This window comes from Salvelinus fontinalis, chromosome 22 (assembly GCF_029448725.1).
Source record: "Salvelinus fontinalis isolate EN_2023a chromosome 22, ASM2944872v1, whole genome shotgun sequence".
NCBI classification, from domain to species: Eukaryota; Metazoa; Chordata; class Actinopteri; order Salmoniformes; family Salmonidae; genus Salvelinus; species Salvelinus fontinalis.
In genome coordinates this window covers 7,429,177-7,450,493 of record NC_074686.1, presented here as the reverse complement: position 1 = coordinate 7,450,493, position 21,317 = coordinate 7,429,177, and the positions used below count along the sequence as shown (strand labels likewise).

Below are 21,317 nucleotides of genomic sequence, written 5' to 3'. Positions count from 1 at the left end.
ATATTTCTTAACGTAGCTCTTTATTAGCTAGCTATATCTCCAACCATGCTTAAAATGTGATGCCTTTTTAGTAGTTGGGAGTATTCCGAAAATTGCCTCCCCCCAAAAAACGACGTACAAAAATGTTGTTGCCTTGCATTCTGAAAATGTAAGAAGCACTCGTTTCACACTCACGTTCACGCTAACAACTAACAACATCCGGGTTGGAAGTTAAAATGGAACCAGGTTATGGAGCTTGAAAAGGTCCAAATAAAAGTCTTACTTTGACGCAATATAAATGCGAATAAAAAATTTATAATGCAATTAGGATAAAATTGCCACTAATATAATTATTCAAAAGTATTAAAATGACAACACATGACAACCCAAAAATGTATTATGTGAACATTTGGTATATTATTTAATGGAAAGTTAAAGCTACTGGAAATAGCATGACATTTTGATTTCACAGATTTTTTTCTGTTATGAACATTCACATTGATTTGTTTTTACATAACACTTACAAAATGTTCTTGCATGAATTTACATTGACCAACAAAACATTCTTACATGAATGTACATTTCCTCAAATTAAACATTTTTGGTAACCACCTTTTTTTGTGCAGCATTGTCTTTAAGGGCACATTGGAGGTCAAATAAGTGGCGGTAAAATAAGTGGTGCTAAAAAAAAAGTTTTGTTTGATGGTTTTGTTCATTTCAATTGTTCAAGTTCTGTAAGTACATCTGTCTGTCATTCAATTAAAACATGTTCAAAGAACAAATGGTTTGGGGCAGTAATTATTATATAGCCAACAGACTAGACAATGGCTAATCATAGGCAATGAATCCTGGGAAGAGCACAGGTATTTTTTTTATAAAATGTGGCAGATAAAAGTATAAGAGCACTTAAAAGTGATCAATTAAAGAGTAATCTAGTTTATTAGAAGTTGCCTGTGTATTTCCTTATACCACTAGGGGTAGCCTGTTATTAAATGTAAAGCTCTTTGATTTAAGTATAAAAGGCATAATGACTCATCCTGTATATATATATACACTGAAGAAAAATACATTATAGTTCATATATGGAAATCAGTCAATTGAAATGAATTCATTAGGCTCTAATCTATGGATTTCACATGACTGGGCAGGGGCACAGCCATCGGTGGGCCTGGGAGGGCATAGGCCCACAAACTTGGGAGCCAGGCCCAGCCAATCAGAATTATTTTTTCCACACAAAATAATTGTATTACTGTCAGAAATACTCCTCAGTTTCATCAGCTGTCCGGGTGGCTGGTCTCAGACGATCCAGCAGGGGAAGAAACCAGATGTCGAGGTCCTGGGCTGGCATGGTTACACGTGGTCTGCGGTTGTGAGGCTGTTCTCTAAAACGACGTTGGAGATAGCTTATGGTAGAGAAATTAACATTAAATTCTCTGACAACAGCTCTGGTGGACATTCCTGTAGTCAGCATGCCAATTATCTGTGGCGTTGTGTGAAAAAAAATCACATTTTAGAGTGGTCTTTTGTCCCCAGCACAAGGTGCACCAGTGTAATGATCATGCCGTTTAATCAGATTCATGATATGCCACACCTGTCAGGTGGATAGATTATTTTGGCAAATTTTGTGCAGAAAATCTGAGAAATATTTCAGCTCATGAAACATAGGAGCAACACTTTACTTGTTGCATTTATATTTTTTTGTTCAGTATAAATACCAAACGTGGTCAGAAACAGATTGTTGTAAACAATACTAAAGAAAGGCATTTGGTATATAAAGAGGCCATTTTAAAAAGTCCCTAATTCTATCATGAATATTGTATTATATATAGGGTCCCATTCCCAACACAGTGTACTAAGAGACTATTAAAATGCACTGGTCCATCCTTTTTAAAACCACCTGATGGGGAGTCAAGTTAACCTGAGGTCAGCTTATTTCTTACAGGTCCTATTCCCTTTAGGTCATGTCTGTCTGTCATGTAGGGATTAACCCGTCTCTCTCTGTTTCTGCCTGCTCCTGATCCTCCTCTGCCAGGGCCCATTTCTGGACCTTCCCGCTGCCAAACAAGGTGAAGACAAGCGCTCCTCCGGCGCTGATCCCGGCCGATAGACAGAACACATTCCTCCATCCCGCCAAGGAGTGCTGTTGGAGGGGAGACATAAGTCACAGTCGTATGTATAACAGTCTTCAAGGGTGCAGTAACTTTTAGAAATGAGCCATTGCATTGTCCTCGTGTCAAGCAGCCCAATTCGGATCTTTCTTCCACTAATTGGTCTTTTGACCAATCACATCAGATCTTTTTCAGAGCTGATTGGTCAAAAGACCAACGAGTGAAAAAAAGATCAGTATTGGACTGCCTGTGTAGACGCAGCCACGGTCGAATACTTTTTACAGCAACAAGTATTTAAGTAGCTATATTAAATCTATTTAATTATTTTGAAAAGCAGTACAGAATGAATCAATTTGATGATGAAGGAAAAGCTAAAGCGTACATCTTTGGTGAGGTAACCTGTGACGATCGGCGCGACAACACCTGGGATAGTCCCGAAAGTGTTGGTGATTCCTAAAAGCACCCCCGCATACCTGAATATGAGAGGAAGAGTGAGACAAAGAGGTTCAAATACATCCAAAAGCAGTGAAAAAGCACTGAGTAAGTGGCTGAGAGTGTGATAGAATGAGTGCAAGAGAGTTCAGTGAAGGTACAAAACATGCCAGAAAAGACTGGTGAGTAAGGAGAGAAGTGAAGAGAAACAAGTGAAGTGACGACATCTCAAATAGATAAACACCCACCGTGGAGCAATGTCTATCTGGTTGATGAAGACCCCGGCTGCACTGGTGCCTCCTACAGTTGTAGAGAGGGTGAGGAAGGTCACAGCCAACACCCCACTGCAGCCGGAGTAGCCCACAGCAACCAGGAAGGCTGCAGGCAGCAGCAGACCTGGGGGAGGAGGAATCAACAATATACATCAATACACATGTTGAATGTACAAACACTGCACTTACTTTCTATTGATAATAGACACATAAGTGTGGCCATTCATTCAATTAACAACAACACACACACACACACACCACACACACACACACACATACACACATGTAAAATGTAATACTCTATAAGTTCATATTTTGTTAAAAAACACATTTCTACAGACTAAAATATAAACAGCATTAAATAGTACCAAAGAATCCCGAAAAAATTGTTGCAAACTTTTGTACGTTTTAACAGCCAATCAATCAAACATCTGGTAAAGCCCATTCCATAAGCAACCAAGACCAATTCCTTTAAAATATAAAAGTCCCCTCTTTGCCTGTGATAGTGAAGATCTTGCGGACCGCTGTGATACTCAACAGCTCCTTCTCCAGGAGGCTGTCTGCTACTACACCTGATATCACTGAGAAGGCCCAGCCACCCAGATAGGGCAGAGCTGAGAGAAAAGCATTCTACATAGAGAAACAGAAAGAAATAGACAATATTAACCAACAACAAAAAGAATTGCAACTACATTGTAGGAATAAAATATCCCGATAAGATGGCGTCACTTTCACCAATGTTTTATTAAAACATTGCTACAGCAGCACAGTATAGATCTTGATAACAACACTTTATGATTCAAGTCCAGAGACTCCTGTACTATCCCTGTACAGTGTGATATACTGATACGACACTAAATCTTAGTCATTCTCTAGTCCTACCACCTAAAGTATGTATACACTTGTCTAAGAAATATGACAAAACTCTACCTATGGAGCCTGGATGTCGATTATGGCAGCCAACCGCACCTCTCTGATTCAGAGGGGTTGGGTTGAATGCGGAAGACACATTTCAGTTGAAGGCGTTCAGTTGTACAACTGACTAGGTATCCCCCTTTCCTTTATATCAAAATCAAATCAAATTTGATCGGTCACTTACACATGTTAAGCAGATGTTATTGCGGGTGTAGCGATATGCTTGTGTTTCTAGATCCATCAGTGCAGTAATATCTAACAATTCACAACAATACACACAAATCACACAAACCTAAAAGTAAAATAATTGAATTAAGGAATATATAAATATGAGGATGAGCAATGTCGGAGTGGCATACACTAAAATACAGTAGAATAGAATACAGTATATACATATGAGATGAGTAAAGCAAAATATGTAAACATTATTACAGTGACTAGTGTTCCATTATTAAAGTGGCCAGCGATTTCAAGTCTCTGTATATAGGGCAGCAGCCTCTAACATGCAGGGTTACGTAACCGGGTGGAAGCAGCCAAGTGATGGCCGTTTAACAGTCTGATGGCCTTGAGATAGAAGCTGTTTTTCAGTCTCTCGGCCCCAGCTTTGATGCACCTGTACTGACCTCGCCTTTTGGATGATAGCGGGGTGAACAGGCAGTGGCTCGGATGGTTGTTGTCCTTGATGATCTTTTTGGCCTTCCTGTGACATCGGGTGCTGAAGGTGTCCTGGAGGGCAGGTAGTTTGCCACCCGGTAGAGCTATTACCATATTCTTATAGCTATCTGGTCTTCACAGCACTCTGGAATTGAGCATCTCACTCTGTCTCTCCCCTCTTCTGGCGTCATCCATAGAAATCATATGTCCATATCTATGATGTATGACTTACTGTACAATTTCTTTGGGTCTCACCTGTCGGAGGTCAAAGTGAAGCACCGTGTCCATGTAGGTGGGTAGTGAGGTGAGCAGAGTGTAGTAACCCCAGTTGGCACACATCTGAGACACTATGATGGCCCACAGGGGAACAGAGAGCACCATGGGTAACAAAGGCACTGACCAGCCATGGGCACCACCCTGGGTTAAGAGGCATAGAGAGAGAGAAAGAGAGAGAGAAAGGGGATTGACTGTGAAGTGATTTACAAATGTATGATAGAGGGTCATAAAGGATACCACAGATATATTGTTGTTACATCTTTTCCTATGGAGTTGATGATGTAATGTTTTTCTCTTGTGCTGATTCGTGGATGAGTGCCAGGCTGGTCAGACACCAGAATGAACCAGAACACTGTCCAAATGCAACCAGCACCCCCTGGTGACGAGAGAAAGAGGGACAGAGAAAGCGAGAAAGAGAGAGACAGAGGGAGGGAATGAGAGAAAAGACTTGTTATGTTGACATCTTTACTAAGCAAGAGGTTGTGTAGGAATAGTATTTGTGCTGAACTAGGTTCTTGTATTTCTAGGGAGTGTTTCCTAGCCACCGAGCATCTACATCTGCATTGCATGCTCTCTGGGGTTTTAGGCCCAGTTTCTGTATAAGCAGGAGAATAAAATAAGAGCTGGAAATGCAGATAATGGTGAGAAATGCAGATAATGGTGAGAAATGCAGATAATGGTGAGAAATGCAGATAATGGTGTGTGTAGGGGGAATGTATATGGTTGGGGGGGCGTGCAACTCAATATTACGAAGGTGTCCTTAATGTTTTGAACACTCAGTGCATATGTTTGGGGGGTGTAATTGCTATCCAACTCTCACCACATATGTAGAAGACAGCGGGCCAGCCCAGACTGTGACAGATGAAGCCGGTGAGGGGCAGGGCTACAAAAGCCCCAAAGTTTGCCCCTGACCCCGACAGGGTCATAAGACGAGACCTCTCTAGAGGGGGAGCCCAGCGAGCCCACATGGCCATCATGGCCGGGAATGTCACCCCCTGACGACACACAAACACAGAGCATTACACACTGATTTGTCACTGAAATGAACAATATACTTTGGAGTTTTACAGAAAATAATGACCACATGGCCAAATTGGCTATACTGTATGTATACCATAAATATGATTGTTTTTACAATCGAATGCTAAGCTAATCCAGTTCAATGCTGATAACAGAATGAGATTGACCCCTACTCTGCACACATGAAGCCTCTTACCTCCCCAAATCCTTCCAGTGCCCGTAAGCCAAACAGCCAGTAGGGTCCTAGCTGGGCTGCCAGGGGGGTGAGGAGGGTGAGGGCTGCGGTGCCAAGCACCCCTCCCCCCAAGAAGATACTCCCCCCAAAGTGCCCTGCCAGGTAACCCCCAGGGATCTGAGTCAACAGGTAGCCAAAGAAGAACGCCCCCAGCAGCAGGCCCTGAGTTGGAGAATCCCACGAGTACTGAGGTATCTGAGATAGAGAGAGAGAGAGGTAAATGAGCATTAGTGTTACGTATTAGTTTGTGAGTGTCTTGTATCTATCTACTGTGCATACTTTGCATGTGCAGTATGTCCAGTACGCATGCATCATGTTTGTGTGAAGCATATTGATGTACTGTAATATATGAGCTTTAATATGCATGTACAGTATACTATGGGTCTAGTTGTGGATACTTAGGAAAAGCTGGTACTTACCCCATCTGGTTGGTCTGGGGTTTGGCTGCCGTTGTTGTTCCCATGGGAGGACACTGGGCACTCATGGCCAACTGAGCTGTTGAGAGATGGTTGGCTATTGGTTCCATTGACCATGGCGACCATGGCAACACTTAGATTGACACGGAGACCGTAGACAACGGAGAATCCGAAGAACATCATGATGGCCAGATTGCAGCGTGCAGAGCAACATTGTGGAGGTACTGTTAGACATGATGACAACAAGTGCACAATCACACCTCACAGTCTATCTGAAAACACTTAGACTTTAAAGATGACTATTTAAACAGCGCTGGTAGAACATCTACACTAGCAAACGAGGAGTATTTGACACTTAAATGACCTATTTCACTAGCACTAAGCTAAAGCATAGGGACATATCCAAACTTCCAGGTTGGTAAAATTTTCACTTGATATGACTTCCTTCAACTATCATAAAAAGTTATCATTACATAATAAATCCCCCTCTAGCACATCCATGCTGCTGAGTGCTGACTATGCAAAAGAGCAACCCAAAAAAGTAGACACCTGAATCATCAAGATCCACCACTTCTTTTTTAAGTAGGAGTGATGTGTCTCGACTCTCGTCCAGTGGGGTGGAGTTGATGGAGTATCCATTTTGTAAAGCCATGGCAACCACCAGTCAGGTGACAGCCAGAGATGGAATGAAGTGAGTGTGATCTGAGGTCACCTAACCATAGTGTCCTAAGAAAATATGCAGAACAGACAGAGAGCAAGAGGAAAAAAGGCTAGACATTCAGTCTCATGCACACACACACACACACACACACACACACACACACACACACACACACACACACACACACACACACACACACACACACACACACACACACACACACACACACACACACACACACACACACACACACACACACACACACACACACACACACACACACACACACACACACACACAGGATATGAGAATGACCATGACTAGACAGGTCAATGGTCCTTATGGTGTTCAAATAAATCCATGGGAGATTGTGCAACCATTACAATACACCTGACTAAGTCAAAGAAATCAAATATACTGTAGACATGCATTATAACAGTAGACTTAGCTCTTTATATTGAGGAATGTTCAGAGTTCTCCAACCCTGTTCCTGCTACCCTCCTGTAGGTTTTCACTCCAACCCCAGTTGTAACTAACCTGATTCAGCTTCTCAACCAGCTAATTATTAGCTAATCATCTGAATTATTCTTCTTCAGATGATGCTCCAAATAGTTTTAGGCTGGCTGGTGGTGTGGCTTATACATGTTGATTCTGAAGAAAAAAACAAGATGGAAAACAAATACCAGTCTGTGAATTATGGTCTATGTAAAGTCAGTCACAGAAGCATGATTTCAATGATTTTTCATAGCTACCTCTTTTAGAGCTGGACCAGTAGTACGCAATAAATCTGATCTCAGAATACAGGTCTGTCCACTAAATGAAATAAACCAGTAGTCTTGGCCTCTCCTTCACTCTGACTGTGACTTGTGCAGACTGATTAAAAGCAGATGTGAACCTAGTGTATCTGCTGACTAATAAAACGTTCACACTCAAAGGTTACCATTGGAGGAACAGAGAGTGTGTTACGCAAGTCAGCTGATGAGGGGGGTGGAATAGAATTACATAATGTAGTGCCTTTTGACATGGTGTAGTGGCCATTTAAGGTTAATAAAGTTTATTTATTTTATTTTTATTCAACCTTTATTTAACTAGGCAAGTCAGTTAACTTCTTATGGCTGCAGGGGCAGTATTGAGTAGCTTGGATGAAAGGTGCACAGAGGTGCAAAGAGTAAACGGCCTGCTCCTCAGTCATAGTTGCTAATATATGCATATTATTATTAGTATTGGATAGAAAACACTCTGAAGTTTCTAAAACGGTTTAAATTATGTCTGTGAGTATAACAGAACTCATATGGCAGGCAAAAACCTGAGAAAAAATCCAAACAGGAAGTGGAAATTCTGAGGCTGGTAGATTTTCAACCAAGCTCCCATTGAAATCACAGCGAGATATGGATGAGTTTTCACTTCCTACGGCTTCCACTAGATGTCAACAGTTTGTAGAACTTTGTCTGATGACTCTACTGTGAAGGGGGGCCGGATGAGAGGAGAATTAGTCAGGTCTGCCATGAGGTGACCATTCTTTGACCATGCGCGTTCACATGAGAGGGAGCTCCGTTCCATCGCTCATCTGAAGTCAATGTAATTCTCCGGTTGGAACGTTATTCAAGATTTATGTTAAAAACATTCTAAAGATTGATTCAATACATCGTTTGACATGTTTCTACGGACTGTTACGGAACTTTTGGACATTTCGTCAGGTTTTAGTGAACGCGCTTCCCTGACGTTGGATTTGTATACCAAACACGCAACAAAAATAGCTATTTGGACATAAATGATGGACATTACCCGAAAAAAACGAACATTTCTTGTGGAAGTGGGAGTCCTGGGAGTGCATTCCGACGAAGATCAGCAAAGGTAAGTGAAGATTTATAATGCTTTTTATGAGTTTTGTTGACTGCACAATTTGGGCGGGTAACTGTATGGCTTGCTTTTGTGGCTGAACGCTGTTTTCAGATGATTGAATATTGTGTTTTGCCGTAAAGCTTTTTGAAATCTGACACAGCGGTTGCATTAAGAACAAGTGTATCTTTAATTCTATGTAAAACATGTATCTTTCATCAAAGTTTATGATGAGTATTTCTGTTATTTGACGTGGCTCTCTGCAATTTCTCCGGATATTTTGGAGGCATTTCTGAACATGGCGCCAATGTAAACGGAGGTTTTTGGATATAAATATGAACTTAATCGAACAAGACATATATGTATTGTGTAATATGAAGTCCTATGAGTGTCATCTGATGAAGATCATCAAAGGTTAGTGATTCATTTTATCTCTATTTGTGCTTTTTGTGACTCCTCTCTTTGGCTGAAAAAATGGCTGAATTTTTCTTTGAGTTGGTAGTGACCTAACATAACAGTTTGTGGTGCTTTCGCTGAAAAGCCTATTTGAAATCGGACACTTTGGTGGGATTAACAACAAGATTACCTTTAAAATGGTATAAGACATATGTATGTTTGAGGAATTTTAATTATGAGATTTCTGTTGTTTGAATTTGGCGCCCTGCACTTTCACTGGCTGTTGTCATATCGATCCCGTTACCGGGATTGCAGCCATAAGAAGTTTTAAGAACAAATTCTTATTTACAATGACGACCTACCCCGGCCAAACCCTAACCCGGATGACGCTGGGCCAATTGTGCGCCGCCCTATGGGACTCCCAATCACGGCCGGTTGTGATACAGCCTAAAACTGAACCAGGGTCTGTAGTGATGCCTCTAGCACTGAGATGCAGTGCCTTAGACTGCTGCGCCACTCAGGAGCCCGAGTTCTTATTCAGTTTAGAGTGATTAACACTATGCTTAGCATATTTTTATGTTTTTGCTATTCTGTAATATACATAATTTCCAGTGTTCTATTTGTGACATATTTGTGTCTGAGTTGATAGTCACTAGATTTTTTACTGAATGTTATGGATTCTTCTCATATCGTTTGATAGTGATTGACGCCAGAGCTACAGATTGCAAATGGACCGAGGACACTGATTCTTATTGTATTGATTACCTTATGCACTGTGTGATTCTGTAGCAGCAGGCAAAGTCACTGTCTTTTGTGTTGACTTCGCACAAGCCTCTCGTGCTGATGTTAAGAGAACATTTGGCACTGTCTGAATATAAAGGGCCTGTCTCCAAGAGGCCCGTTAGACATTTTCTCTGCTTCTGTGCTAGTTGCACCTTGTAATTAAACCAACATTATTTTGATTGATGTGATCAACGACTGCTCTCCTTTTTGTTCACCTGGAAATTCCCATTACAAACGGACAGAGTCAAAAACACATGTGCATTTGGTATGTGATTGTGTGTTTTCTGTAAAGTTCACTTCTCCCAAAGTTGGTATAAAAACTGTGTGTAGTTTTATTAACTCTCTGCTTCTTCTTTCAATCATAACTTCTCCCTTATCTGACATTAGATTTGGGAAAGGGGATTTTAAATACAACCTGTTCGACATAAGTAATGGGTATTACCCGCCCTCACTGTCTATAAGGACAACAAACAATGCAATGAATTATGCTCACATTACAATAGCCTCATTACATGACAACTTGTTTTCTTTTACATGACAGACCTACAGGAAGATAGGAATTTCTTTGACTTCTATGGCTTCTGACTATGCTGTGTTATGTGTTTCTCTCATGCTATGTTGTTGTGTTAGGGCTCTCTTTATGTAGTGTTCTACTGTCTCTCATGTTTTGATGTGTGTTTTGTCATATATTTTAATTTAATTTATTTGTACTTATAATCCCAGCTCCCGTCCTCGCAGGAGGCCTTTTGCCTTTTGGTAGGCCGTCATTGTATATAAGAATTTGTTCTTAATTAACTAACTTGCCTAGATAAAAAAAAGGTTAAATAAAAACATTTTAAAACATTAAAAAAGGTTATTACAACACTGGAGGCTTATAAGCAGTCAGTAATGCATGTGAATCAAAAAAATTCACTTGAAACAGTTGGCACATTGGTACACAACGAGAATAGATAGCTAGATAGGTCTCATAAGTAGATTCAAAATGGTACAGCTGCTATTGCATTTTAGTTGAATTTGAGCCATAGAGCAAACCTACCCAGAACGAATGGACTCTTCAACCAAAGCCCTCTGGTTTGCGTTGCACCTGTCGTATTTAATAAATGTGTAAAGAGCTCCCCGTTTTGCCATATAGCGCCTGTGGCGTCCTTACTGCTTGTAGCCTTTCCACTTGGCACAGACAAAGTAAAAACAGTGTTAAAAGTGTTGTGTACAATGTTTGCGATTCAGGGAAAGCGGTAGTCACATGATCAATAATATTTTTTTATTCGGTGACGTATTGATGAATTTACACTGATTTCTACAACACAAGATAAACGAAACTAATGTACACGTCGCGCGATATGCTGCTCCGTATGATGTGGAAGTCGATTATTGTTTCTCAAGTTTCTTCCCGGTAGCTAGCATGTCATGTGACAAACTGTGGCGATTCTGAAAAGTAAGTAGTAGTTTATTGCTCAGTTTCAGATTGAGTGTTTATTGCTCAGCAAATGTGTATAGTTTCAATATTCAGTGAAACACAACTAGCAAGAAATGTAGACAGGTATCTATGTCTGACCAAGCAACTTTCAAGCTAGGAAAATAATGTCCCTGGCTAACATTCGTTTCCCACATTTGGGAAGCTAGCGTAGCGTGCTAGCTAACGTTAACTGGTTTGTTATTAAAGAAAGGCACCTCCCAAACTTGGGATTGATTTTGGGAAGCTCTCGCAGGCATATTCCATGATTTTGACAACATGGAAAACCCCTACCAAACAAGAATCGCAGCTTTAAAGGCAATCTGCCAGTCCTTGCATTCATAGTAACTACGTCTGAATCTTAGAGATTACGTTTCCCCAGCCCCATCGCTCAGTTTACCAAACAAAATGGCAGGGCTAGGCTGTTGAAATTACACATTGGGCCTTTTAACACTAACACATATTATGCCTTTTAACACCGCTAATAGCCCACCCACTTTCCTGTTGTATCACATGACTGATTACATAGATAGCCTTGAATTTGCATTAGTTCATTTCACTTCTGGTCCTTTTATATTGATTTCAGGGTTCAAGATGACGACACTTCTCTGCTTGCTCCTGGGGGCTGGCCCCCTGCTGTCACTACTTGTCCTCAGCCCGGTACATGGATCTGACAATGCCACCCTCCCATTGGTTATGTGGCATGGAATGGGTAAGCACTTAGATGCATAATACTAGAACATTATGTTTTCACATACAGCAATGGCGTTTCTCAGTTTGGCAGAATGGCTAAGCATATTTGCCTGTGGCCCTTAGATAAGCCATGCTATGTCAGATAGTGTATATAGACCCTGTTCTTGTTTCTGTTTGTACACAGGAGACAGCTGTTGCAACCCTCTCAGCATGGGCTCCATAAAGAAAATGATCGAGGAAGCAATCCCTGGCATTGACGTCCTGTCCCTGATGATTGGCAAGACTGTCATTCAGGTACTTTTCCACTCTCCGTGAACCTATCTCTGTGGCAGGGCTAGCGCCAAAACGAATAAGTTGGACGGGCATTTGATTTCCATAGGCAGGCTAGTTTTTTGGGACGGACCTCCTATGTGATTATAATTTTTTTTAATGGTTGTTATAGTAAAGACCCGTTTCAAATTTGGTGAAGCTTACAATTTACCCTTACATTTCTACCGATCTGTGTGCTAGTTATGATTATTTTTATATGTGCGTTTTTGTGGAACAGTTATATTTCTATAATGTTTTTGTTTCTCAAAATCATTGTCACGTAGTTAATCATCAAAAATCATAATTAAAATGATAAAAATCTCAAAGTTAAAATTCAACTAATGCGAGAGCTGTATGGACACATTGATAAACCGTGAGCTATTGGCAGCTAAAGAAATGAGCGCATGAAACTCAGATAGCCTGTAGGTCAATGCAGCAGTAGGCCTGTAACTTCCATTGTCAACTAAGTCAAATAAAACCTAAAGCAAACAAATAAAAACAGTAGAAAATATCCTGATATTCAGGTTCTTTCAATCGCATTCATCTCTGTACTCCGCCTGTCCGCCTCTCTTTCCATCTGTCTTGACCTGAGCTATAGCTAGTGAAGATTTTTCAAATACTGTGATGAACTATTATCATTCCCAATGGCTCAAAAAAAAAAAAGAGACTTTGTTGACTTAATGTCGATTTATGCAATGTGGAACGGAGACTGCGTACGAAGGGTGTGAGGCAATTGCGGAGCCACCGGAGGCCAAATCGAGCTCCGTAAGCAGGGATTTTAACTTGTGTCTGCAAGGCCTTGCTGAAATCCTACCCCATTCTAATTTCCTTAATTTTGTGGCTAGAGTCAAATACTTTCTGTGGCACACACACATCAATGTCACATACTTTCTATAGAACAAACTTCACGTCAGGATAGGCAACCGAAATGAATAATTAATGTATGTGTGTTATATTAAACATAGAGGAGGGAGTAAAATGTAGGCAAGCAATAAACATTTCAGAACAACTACTAGTCGAATAAGACATGGGAGAGATGATGAATTTTGGCAAAGAGATATATTTATAGACTAATACACTTGAAACAATTAGTCAAACCCGAAAACTGCAGACATTACTAGTGCCTCCCGCGCGATCAAACCAACATATAAAGTTAAACGCAGCCTAACGTGATCAGAAATCTCAACTTTGAGACAGCAATGAAGAATTGAGTGCGTGTGCGTTCACGCAAAGGGGGGGGGGGGGTTCTGGCAGGGGGAGCTTTTCGGCACAACATCGTTCCTCAAGTTATAATGCGTTAGTTGCTTACTGGACCCTGGCAATCTGTGTGAAATATTAACTAGCTAACAAACTAACCACTATCTATTAACTAATGTTTTCCCTCTACAGTATGTGGTTAATTTTCAGAATGAGAGAATTAGGTGAAAATGAGGCATTGCTTGTTAAACAAGTGGATTCAGGGATCAAGTGTAGTTGAAGATGGGCCTGGCTTAAGCTGGATGCCACTATAAAGGTGAAAGGAACACCACACACTTTCCCTCTTTCTCACTTTTGCTGGCACATTGTAGAACAGATGTCCACAAGCAGAAAGTGTACAATGTAATAATGTGCAGTGTAGCCCAAATATATTGTTTTTGTTGTGTTGAACTGTGTGAGAGTAAGGAGCGATTATATATATTTTTTACTCAGTGAACATTATTTTTGCACACATGTAGTCTTGTGCACTTGATTGATGTCTATAGTGGCCACTATAATAGAGCAAAAATAGAATGCCTGTTTGTTTCATTCTATTTCTACTTTAAGATGTTTTTTCCCCAAGTGCAATATTTGTGTGTGTGATCACAAGCGTTATATTATAAAAGCTGTCATGGTAACAAGCGTTATATTATAAAAGCTGTCATGGTAACAAGCATTCTATTATAAAGGCTGTCATGGTCACAAGCGTTCTATTGTAAAGGCTGTCACGGTCACAAGCGTTCTATTATAAAGGCTGTCATGGTCACAAGCGTTCTATTATAAAGGCTGTCATGGTCACAAGCGTTCTATTATAAAGGCTGTCATGGTCACAAGCGTTCTATTATAAAGGCTGTCATGGTCACAAGCGTTCTATTATAAAAGCTGTCATGGTAACAAGCGTTCTATTATAAAGGCTGTCATGGTAACAAGCGTTATATTATAAAAGCTGTCATGGTAACAAGCGTTCTATTATAAAGGCTGTCATGGTAACAAGCGTTCTATTATAAAGGCTGTCAAGGTCACAAGCGTTCTATTATAAAGGCTGTCATGGTAACAAGCATTGTATTATAAAGGCTGTCACGGTAACAAGCGTTCTATTATAAAGGCTGTCACGGTAACAAGCGTTCTATTATAAAGGCTGTCACGGTAACAAGCGTTCTATTATAAAGGCTGTCACGGTAACAAGCGTTCTATTATAAAGGCTGTCACGATAACAAGCGTTCTATTATAAAGGCTGTCATGGTCACAAGCGTTCTATTATAAAGGCTGTCATGGTAACAAGCGTTCTATTATAAAGTCTGTCACGGTAACAAGCGTTCTATTATAAAGGCTGTCATGGCTAACTGCAATATTAGTGTAGTTTTGTTCTCAAGACTTGAGTGTCATTTGCAGTAAAGTCTAGGCAACAAATTACATTGGATTGCTTTCTTTACATTTTTTAGCTGTGAGTCAGTTTCACATTAACCACTTTTTATTTTACACACAGAGACTGATCGTGTAGATCATATTCTTTGTTGTTTAATTAGTTAACCTGCATTTCCTCCTAGCAGGGATTTTTTTGCATGTTTTAGTGAAGAAGAAAAAAAGTGCTATAACATTAGAGAAACATGTTGAGGAAAAACTAACTAAACAAAACATGTTTTATTATCACCCGAAACAATATATTTATCCTGTCTTGGATGTCAACCCCAATCACCTCAATCTGTCTTTCTCTCACCGGACACTTCTGATCTATTGCACCATGGGTACCCTTAAAGAGGTGTCTGGTGAGTGAAAGGCAGGTTGAGGTTGCCAGGGTCAGAATAGTGCAGAAGGTGTCTTTATGCTAAGGCAGTGAAGAGAGTGGTAGAAGATGGGTCCACAAGATTCGGACCCCTTGACTTGTTTCACATTTTGTTATGTGACAGCCATCTTCTAAAACAGATTTTTTAAATGTATCAATCTACACACAACACCTCATAATGACAAAGCGAGAACAGGTTTTTAATAATGTATGCAAATGTATTAAAATTAAAACACAAATACCTTATTTATGCTATAATAGCTAAGGTGTATCCTGTTTCCATTGATCATCCTGGAGATGTTTCTACAACTTGATTGGAGTCCACCTGTGGTAAATTCAATTGATTGGACATGATTTGGAAAGGCACACACCTGTCTATATAAGGTCCCACAGTTGGCAGTGCATGTCAGAGCAAAAACCAAGCCATGAGGTCGAAGGAATTGTCCGTAGAGCTCCGAGACAGGATTGTGTCGAGGCACAGAAGGGTACCAAAAAATGTCTGCGGCATGAAGGTCCCCAAGAACACTGTGGCCTACATCATTCTTAAATGGAAAAAGTCTCGAACCACCAAGACTCTTCATAGAGCTGGCTGCCAACCTGACAGAGCTTGAGAGGATCTGCAGAGAAGAATGGGAGAAACTCTCCAAATACATGTGTGCCAAGCTTGTAGCTTCATACCCAAGAAGACTTGAGGCTGTAATCACTGCCAAAAGTGCTTCAACAAAGTACCGAGTACAGGGTCTGAATACTTATGTAAATGTGACATTTCATTCATTTTTTTTATTTGCTACATTTTCTAAAAACCTGTTTTTGCTTTGTCATTATGAGGTGTGTAGGTTGAGGGGAATAAACTATTTTAATTAATTTAAGAATAAGCCTGTAACGTGACAAAATGTGGAAAAAGTCAAGGGGTCTGAATACTTTCTGAATGCACTGTATGTAATTGGGAATTGATCAAAATAAACAATCAATGGACAAACAATTCACACAATGAAATGCGCAAGAATTGGCGGGAGACAGCTGTGCGCATACCAGGAGACAGGCCAGTACATCAGGAGACGTGGAGGAGGCCGTAGGAGGGCAACAACCCAGCAGCAGGACCGCTACCTCCGCCTTTGTGCAAGGAGGTGCACTGCCAGCGCCCTGCAAAATGACCTCCAGCAGGCCACAAATGTGCATGTGTCTGCTCAAACGGTCAGAAACAGACTCCATGAGGGTGGTATGAGGGCCCGACGTCCACAGGTGGGGGTTGTGCTTACAGCCCAGCACCGTGCAGGACGTTTGGCATTTGCCAGAGAACACCAAGATTGGCAAATTCGCCACTGGCGCCCTGTGCTCTTCACAGATGAAAGCAGGTTCACACTGAGCACATGTGACAGACGTGACAGAGTCTGGAGACGTCGTGGAGAACGTTCTGCTGCCTGCAACATCCTCCAGCATGACCAGTTTGGTGGTGGGTCAGTCATGGTGTGGGGTGGCATTTCTTTGTGGGGCCGCACAGCCCTCCATGTGCTCGCCAGAGGTAGCCTGACTGCCATTAGGTACCGAGATGAGATCCTCAGACCCCTTGTGAGACCATATGCTGACACATGCACATTTGTGGCCTGCTGGAGGTCATTTTGCAAGGCTCTGGCAGTGCACCTCCTGGCACAAAGGCGGAGGTAGCTGTCCTGCTGCTGGGTTGTTGCCCTCCTACGGCCTCCTCCACGTCTCCTGATGTACTGGCCTGTCTCCTGGTAGCGCCTCCATGCTCTGGACACTACGCTGACAGACACAGCAAACCTTTTTGCCACAGCTCGCATTGATGTGCCATCCTGGATGAACTGCACTACCTGAGCCACTTGTGTGCGTTGTAGACTCCGTCTCATGCTACCACTAGAGTGAGAGCACCGCCAGCATTCAAAAGTGACCAAAACATCAGCCAGGAAGCATAGGAACTGAGAAGTGGTCTGTGGTCACCACCTGCAGAATCACTCCTTTTTTGGGGGTGTCTTGCTAATTGCCTATAATTTCCACCTTTTGTCTATTCCATTTGCACAACAGCATGTGAAATTTATTGTCAATCAGTTGCTTCCTAAGTGGACAGTTTGATTTCATAGAAGTGTGATTGACTTGGAGTTACATTGTGTTGTTTAAGTGTTCCCTTTATTTTTTTGAGCAGTGTACATATATACACATATACACAGTAAAACGAGTACTATATCGACATAACCTGAAAGGCCGCTCAGCAAGGAAGAAGCCACTGCTCCAAAACCGCCATAAAAAAGCCAGACTACGTTTTACAATTGCACATGGGGACAAAGATTGTACTTTTTGGAGAAAGGTCCTCTGGTCTGATGAAGCAAAAATAGAACTGTTTGGCCATAATGACCACCGTTATGTTTGGAGGAAAAAGTGGGAGGCTTGCAAGCCGAAGAACACCATCTCAACCGTGGAGCACGGGGTGGCAGCCTCATGTTGTGGGGGTGCTTTGCTGCAGGAGGGACTGGTGCACTTCACAAAATAGATGGCATCATAAGGGAGGAAAATTCAGTGGATATATTGAAGCAACATCTCAAGACATCAGTCAGGAAGTTAAAGCTTGGTCGCGAAGGGGTCTTCCAAATGGACAATGACCCCAAACATACTTCCAAAGTTGTGGCAAAATGGCCTAAGGATAACAAAGTCAAGGTATTGGAGTGGCCATCACAAAGCCCTGATCTCAATCCTATAGAAAATTTGTGGGCAGAACTGAAAAAGCGTGTTTGAGCAAGGAGGTCTAAAAACCTGACTCAATTACACCAGCTTTGTCAGGAGGAATGGGCCAAAATTCACCCAACATGTTGTGGGCTACCCAAAACGTTTGACTCAAGTTAAACAATTTATAGGCAATGCTACCAAATGGTAATTGAGTGTATGTAAACTTCTGACCCACTGGGAATGTGATGAAAGAAATAAAAGCTTAAATAAATAATTTTCTCCACTATTATTCTAACATTTTACATTGACATGTTGATCCTAACTGACCTAAGACAGGGAATTTTTACTCAGATTAAATGTCAGGAATTGTGAAAAACGGAGTTTAAATGTATTTGGCTAAGGTGTATGTAAACCTCCGACTTCAACTGTACATGGTCTACACATACTGAAACAGAGTGGCGCTGTTTCGCTCGCTCGGATGGTTTTTCTTTGATTGAAGCATCTTCTGTCGGCGCACATCTCGGTCAAATAAATTATAATTATTTAGACTGGGAAGGAGGTAAGGTGGGCCAGGCCCCCTAAGGCCTGTCAATAACTCCGGCACTGCTCAGTGGTGGACAGCCATAACCTGCGGTGACCGGTGTGGATGCTTGCCTTTGCTCCAGCCAAGCAGTAACGCACACGTTCCTACTAATGAAAACTTTGATTGAAGTCGATTAGTAGAATCAAGTGTGTTACTGCTTGGTTGCAGCGATGCTTGCACTCACCGGCCCTTTGCAGGGTAAAATAGCTCACCTCTGACCTATTTTCTGAAATGTGGTTTTCCTGTTTGCCAACTTTGTTACGTTCCCAACATGAACTTCCATGTCTCATATCTACCCCTCATATCTACCCCTCAGGACACAGAGAATGGTTTCTTCATGGACATCAATGAGCAGGTGTCCATGGTGTGCAGCCAGCTGGCCCAGGATCCCAAACTGAAGGATGGCTACAATGCCATGGGCTTTTCCCAGGGAGGGCAGTTCCTGTAAGTGTCTCTGGACCCGTACTCACAAAGCCTCTCAGAATGTTTTTTTAAATAGAATGTTAGAGATTGGGAAGGGCCACTCCGGTTCTGGAGAGCTGCAGTACACTTTGACACCTATTCAACCAATGTAGTTAAATCTGGTGTCTTATAGCTGAGGTGGAACAAAAGCCTCCGGTCCTCAAGGAGTTGCCCATCCCTGGAAAGCGGAGGAATATACTTTATACATTAGACAAGAAGCTGTCATTCTCAGTTCTTCACCTCTCCACCTCTTTTCCCCCCAGGAGGGCAGTGGCGCAGCGCTGTCCATCTCCTCCAATGAAAACCCTGATCTCTGTTGGGGGACAACAACAAGGTAACGGCACCATGGCAACAGTGCCTTGTCTCTATTCAGCAACATTGTCTTTCATTCACTTCCTGACAGTTTTGTAATGATTCTATTCTCCACATTCACAGGGGTGTACGGTCTCCCTAGATGCCCTGGAGAGAGCTCCCATATCTGTGACTGGATTCGCAAGAAACTCAACTCAGGAGCCTACACCGATGTTGTGCAAAAACAGTGAGTGTAGGCTTACAACTCAGAAGGAAATTGTTATGTTTGAGACAAGTCAGCAATACCCAGGTAATCAGTATGATATACTGTACATTTTTGAGAGGATGCGCAAAGAAAAGACAGTGCTTTGTGTATTGTGGCTGTTATCTAGTGGTACATTTGGAATCCTTGTCTTTATCAGCTTGGTGCAGGCACAGTACTGGCACGACCCACTGAATGACGACCTGTACAAAAAACACAGCCTCTTCCTGGCTGATATCAATCAGGAACGGGTTAGTATGGTGCTCTCATTTTCAGAATCAGACGTTATGGTTGTTCATACAGTGCGGTTTGCCTTCATTATTTGCATGAGAACTCTCCATAACTGTATTCCAATTGAATTCAAATTATCTGCTGCATTTCACCTCACAGGTGGTGAACGAGACTTACAAGAAGAACCTCCAGCTGCTGGACAAGTTTGTGATGGTCAAGTTCTTGCAGGACAGCGTTGTTGATCCAGCTGACACAGAGGTAAATACTGGACACATCGTGACAACCTCTCTTGTTGTACTGTCCTCCTCCTCCTACACTGTAATTACTGATGCTAATGAACAAGAGGTTTTTCATTTGCAATCTCTTTGTTGTAGTGGTTTGGTTTTCTCAAAACGGGTCAGGCGAAAGAGACCGAGACCCTTCAGGAGAGTGTTCTCTATAGAGAGGTAAAACCTCATCATGTTTACGCATCTTCAAACAGACATGTATTTCCATCTATTTGAATAATATAGATTGTAGTTTGTGATATTGTATTGATAAATGGTATCGGTTTTAAGGATCGTCTGGGACTGGCAGCGATGGAGGCAGCTGGGAAGCTGGATTTCCTGGCCACAGAAGGAGATCACCTCCAGTTCACCGATGAGTGGTTCAATGCCAAACTAGTGCCTTACCTGCGCTAAATACACCCAGACATTTGAGTTGACGTACGCACACACATTACTATTGCACTGATCATTCCTATCATATCGATACCATCCTGCTGTTTAAATCGAATAATGCACTATTTATGATTTTAAAAACTGTTTTACCCAGTTAAACGTACTACCACAGAGAAATAAAGTTAGTTGGTTCTCAGAGGTGCATGAGTCTAATTTGGAGATATCTATTCAAGTTTAAATGTAGGATCATTTGTTTAGCACTGTATTTTGGAATAAAAATGAATTATAAAAAGTGTGGTGGGTGTTTCTTTGCCAGTAGTGTAATGGTAAATAACATGGAACTAATGACATGATAGGAAATCACTGGTTCTGAGCTAATTATCACTAATTACCAAGCTCACAAAACATCCCCCTCATCATCTCATATTTGGCCTGCTCTGACTGTTCAATCGGCCAATAAAGAAAAAAAAAAACACATCAGTTTCTTTGATCACACAATCTGACTCAAGACTGACCTATATTGCTTTTTTTTAATGTCTTCCTCCAGTACTAATGAGCAAAATGTTGATTCTTGACCCAAATGAAATAAACTCCACATCAGAGCATGACAGCTACAAGAACAGGATAACCACAGAGGTTGTAGTAGAGACAGATGAGTGGATAGGTGGGTTGATGATGGCGAGTGGGGTT

General features: G+C 41.5%; 2 protein-coding genes across 4 annotated transcripts; one reads left to right on the top strand and one right to left on the bottom strand.

Annotated features, from left to right (window-relative positions):
• Nucleotides 1-372: 372 nt before the first annotated feature.
• On the bottom strand, nucleotides 373-11,237 carry LOC129819654 (sialin-like). 3 transcript variants are annotated; one of them, XM_055876101.1, is made up of 12 exons: nucleotides 11,023-11,237; nucleotides 7,506-7,619; nucleotides 6,857-7,077; nucleotides 6,311-6,531; nucleotides 5,853-6,086; nucleotides 5,457-5,631; nucleotides 4,894-5,012; nucleotides 4,616-4,777; nucleotides 3,289-3,421; nucleotides 2,768-2,915; nucleotides 2,470-2,560; nucleotides 373-2,119 (listed from the first exon to the last, which is right to left on the bottom strand). In XM_055876101.1, the coding sequence occupies exons 3-12, from the start codon at nucleotides 6,957-6,959 to the stop codon at nucleotides 1,952-1,954; spliced, it is 1,554 nt and encodes a 517-aa protein (XP_055732076.1). In that variant the 5' UTR covers nucleotides 6,960-7,077; nucleotides 7,506-7,619; nucleotides 11,023-11,237; the 3' UTR covers nucleotides 373-1,951. The 3 variants fall into 3 exon arrangements, with proteins under 3 accessions (XP_055732076.1, XP_055732075.1, XP_055732077.1); XM_055876100.1 differs by having other exon boundaries at nucleotides 6,857-7,033; XM_055876102.1 differs by lacking the exon at nucleotides 11,023-11,237 and adding an exon at nucleotides 7,721-7,854 and having other exon boundaries at nucleotides 6,857-7,033.
• An 86-nt stretch (nucleotides 11,238-11,323) lies between these two features.
• Nucleotides 11,324-20,919, top strand: LOC129819656 (palmitoyl-protein thioesterase 1-like). The gene is made up of 10 exons (XM_055876106.1): nucleotides 11,324-11,421; nucleotides 12,026-12,151; nucleotides 12,317-12,426; nucleotides 19,039-19,166; nucleotides 19,448-19,518; nucleotides 19,620-19,722; nucleotides 19,898-19,988; nucleotides 20,128-20,226; nucleotides 20,343-20,414; nucleotides 20,526-20,919. The coding sequence occupies exons 2-10, from the start codon at nucleotides 12,034-12,036 to the stop codon at nucleotides 20,646-20,648; spliced, it is 915 nt and encodes a 304-aa protein (XP_055732081.1). The 5' UTR covers nucleotides 11,324-11,421; nucleotides 12,026-12,033; the 3' UTR covers nucleotides 20,649-20,919.
• Nucleotides 20,920-21,317: the final 398 nt, after the last annotated feature.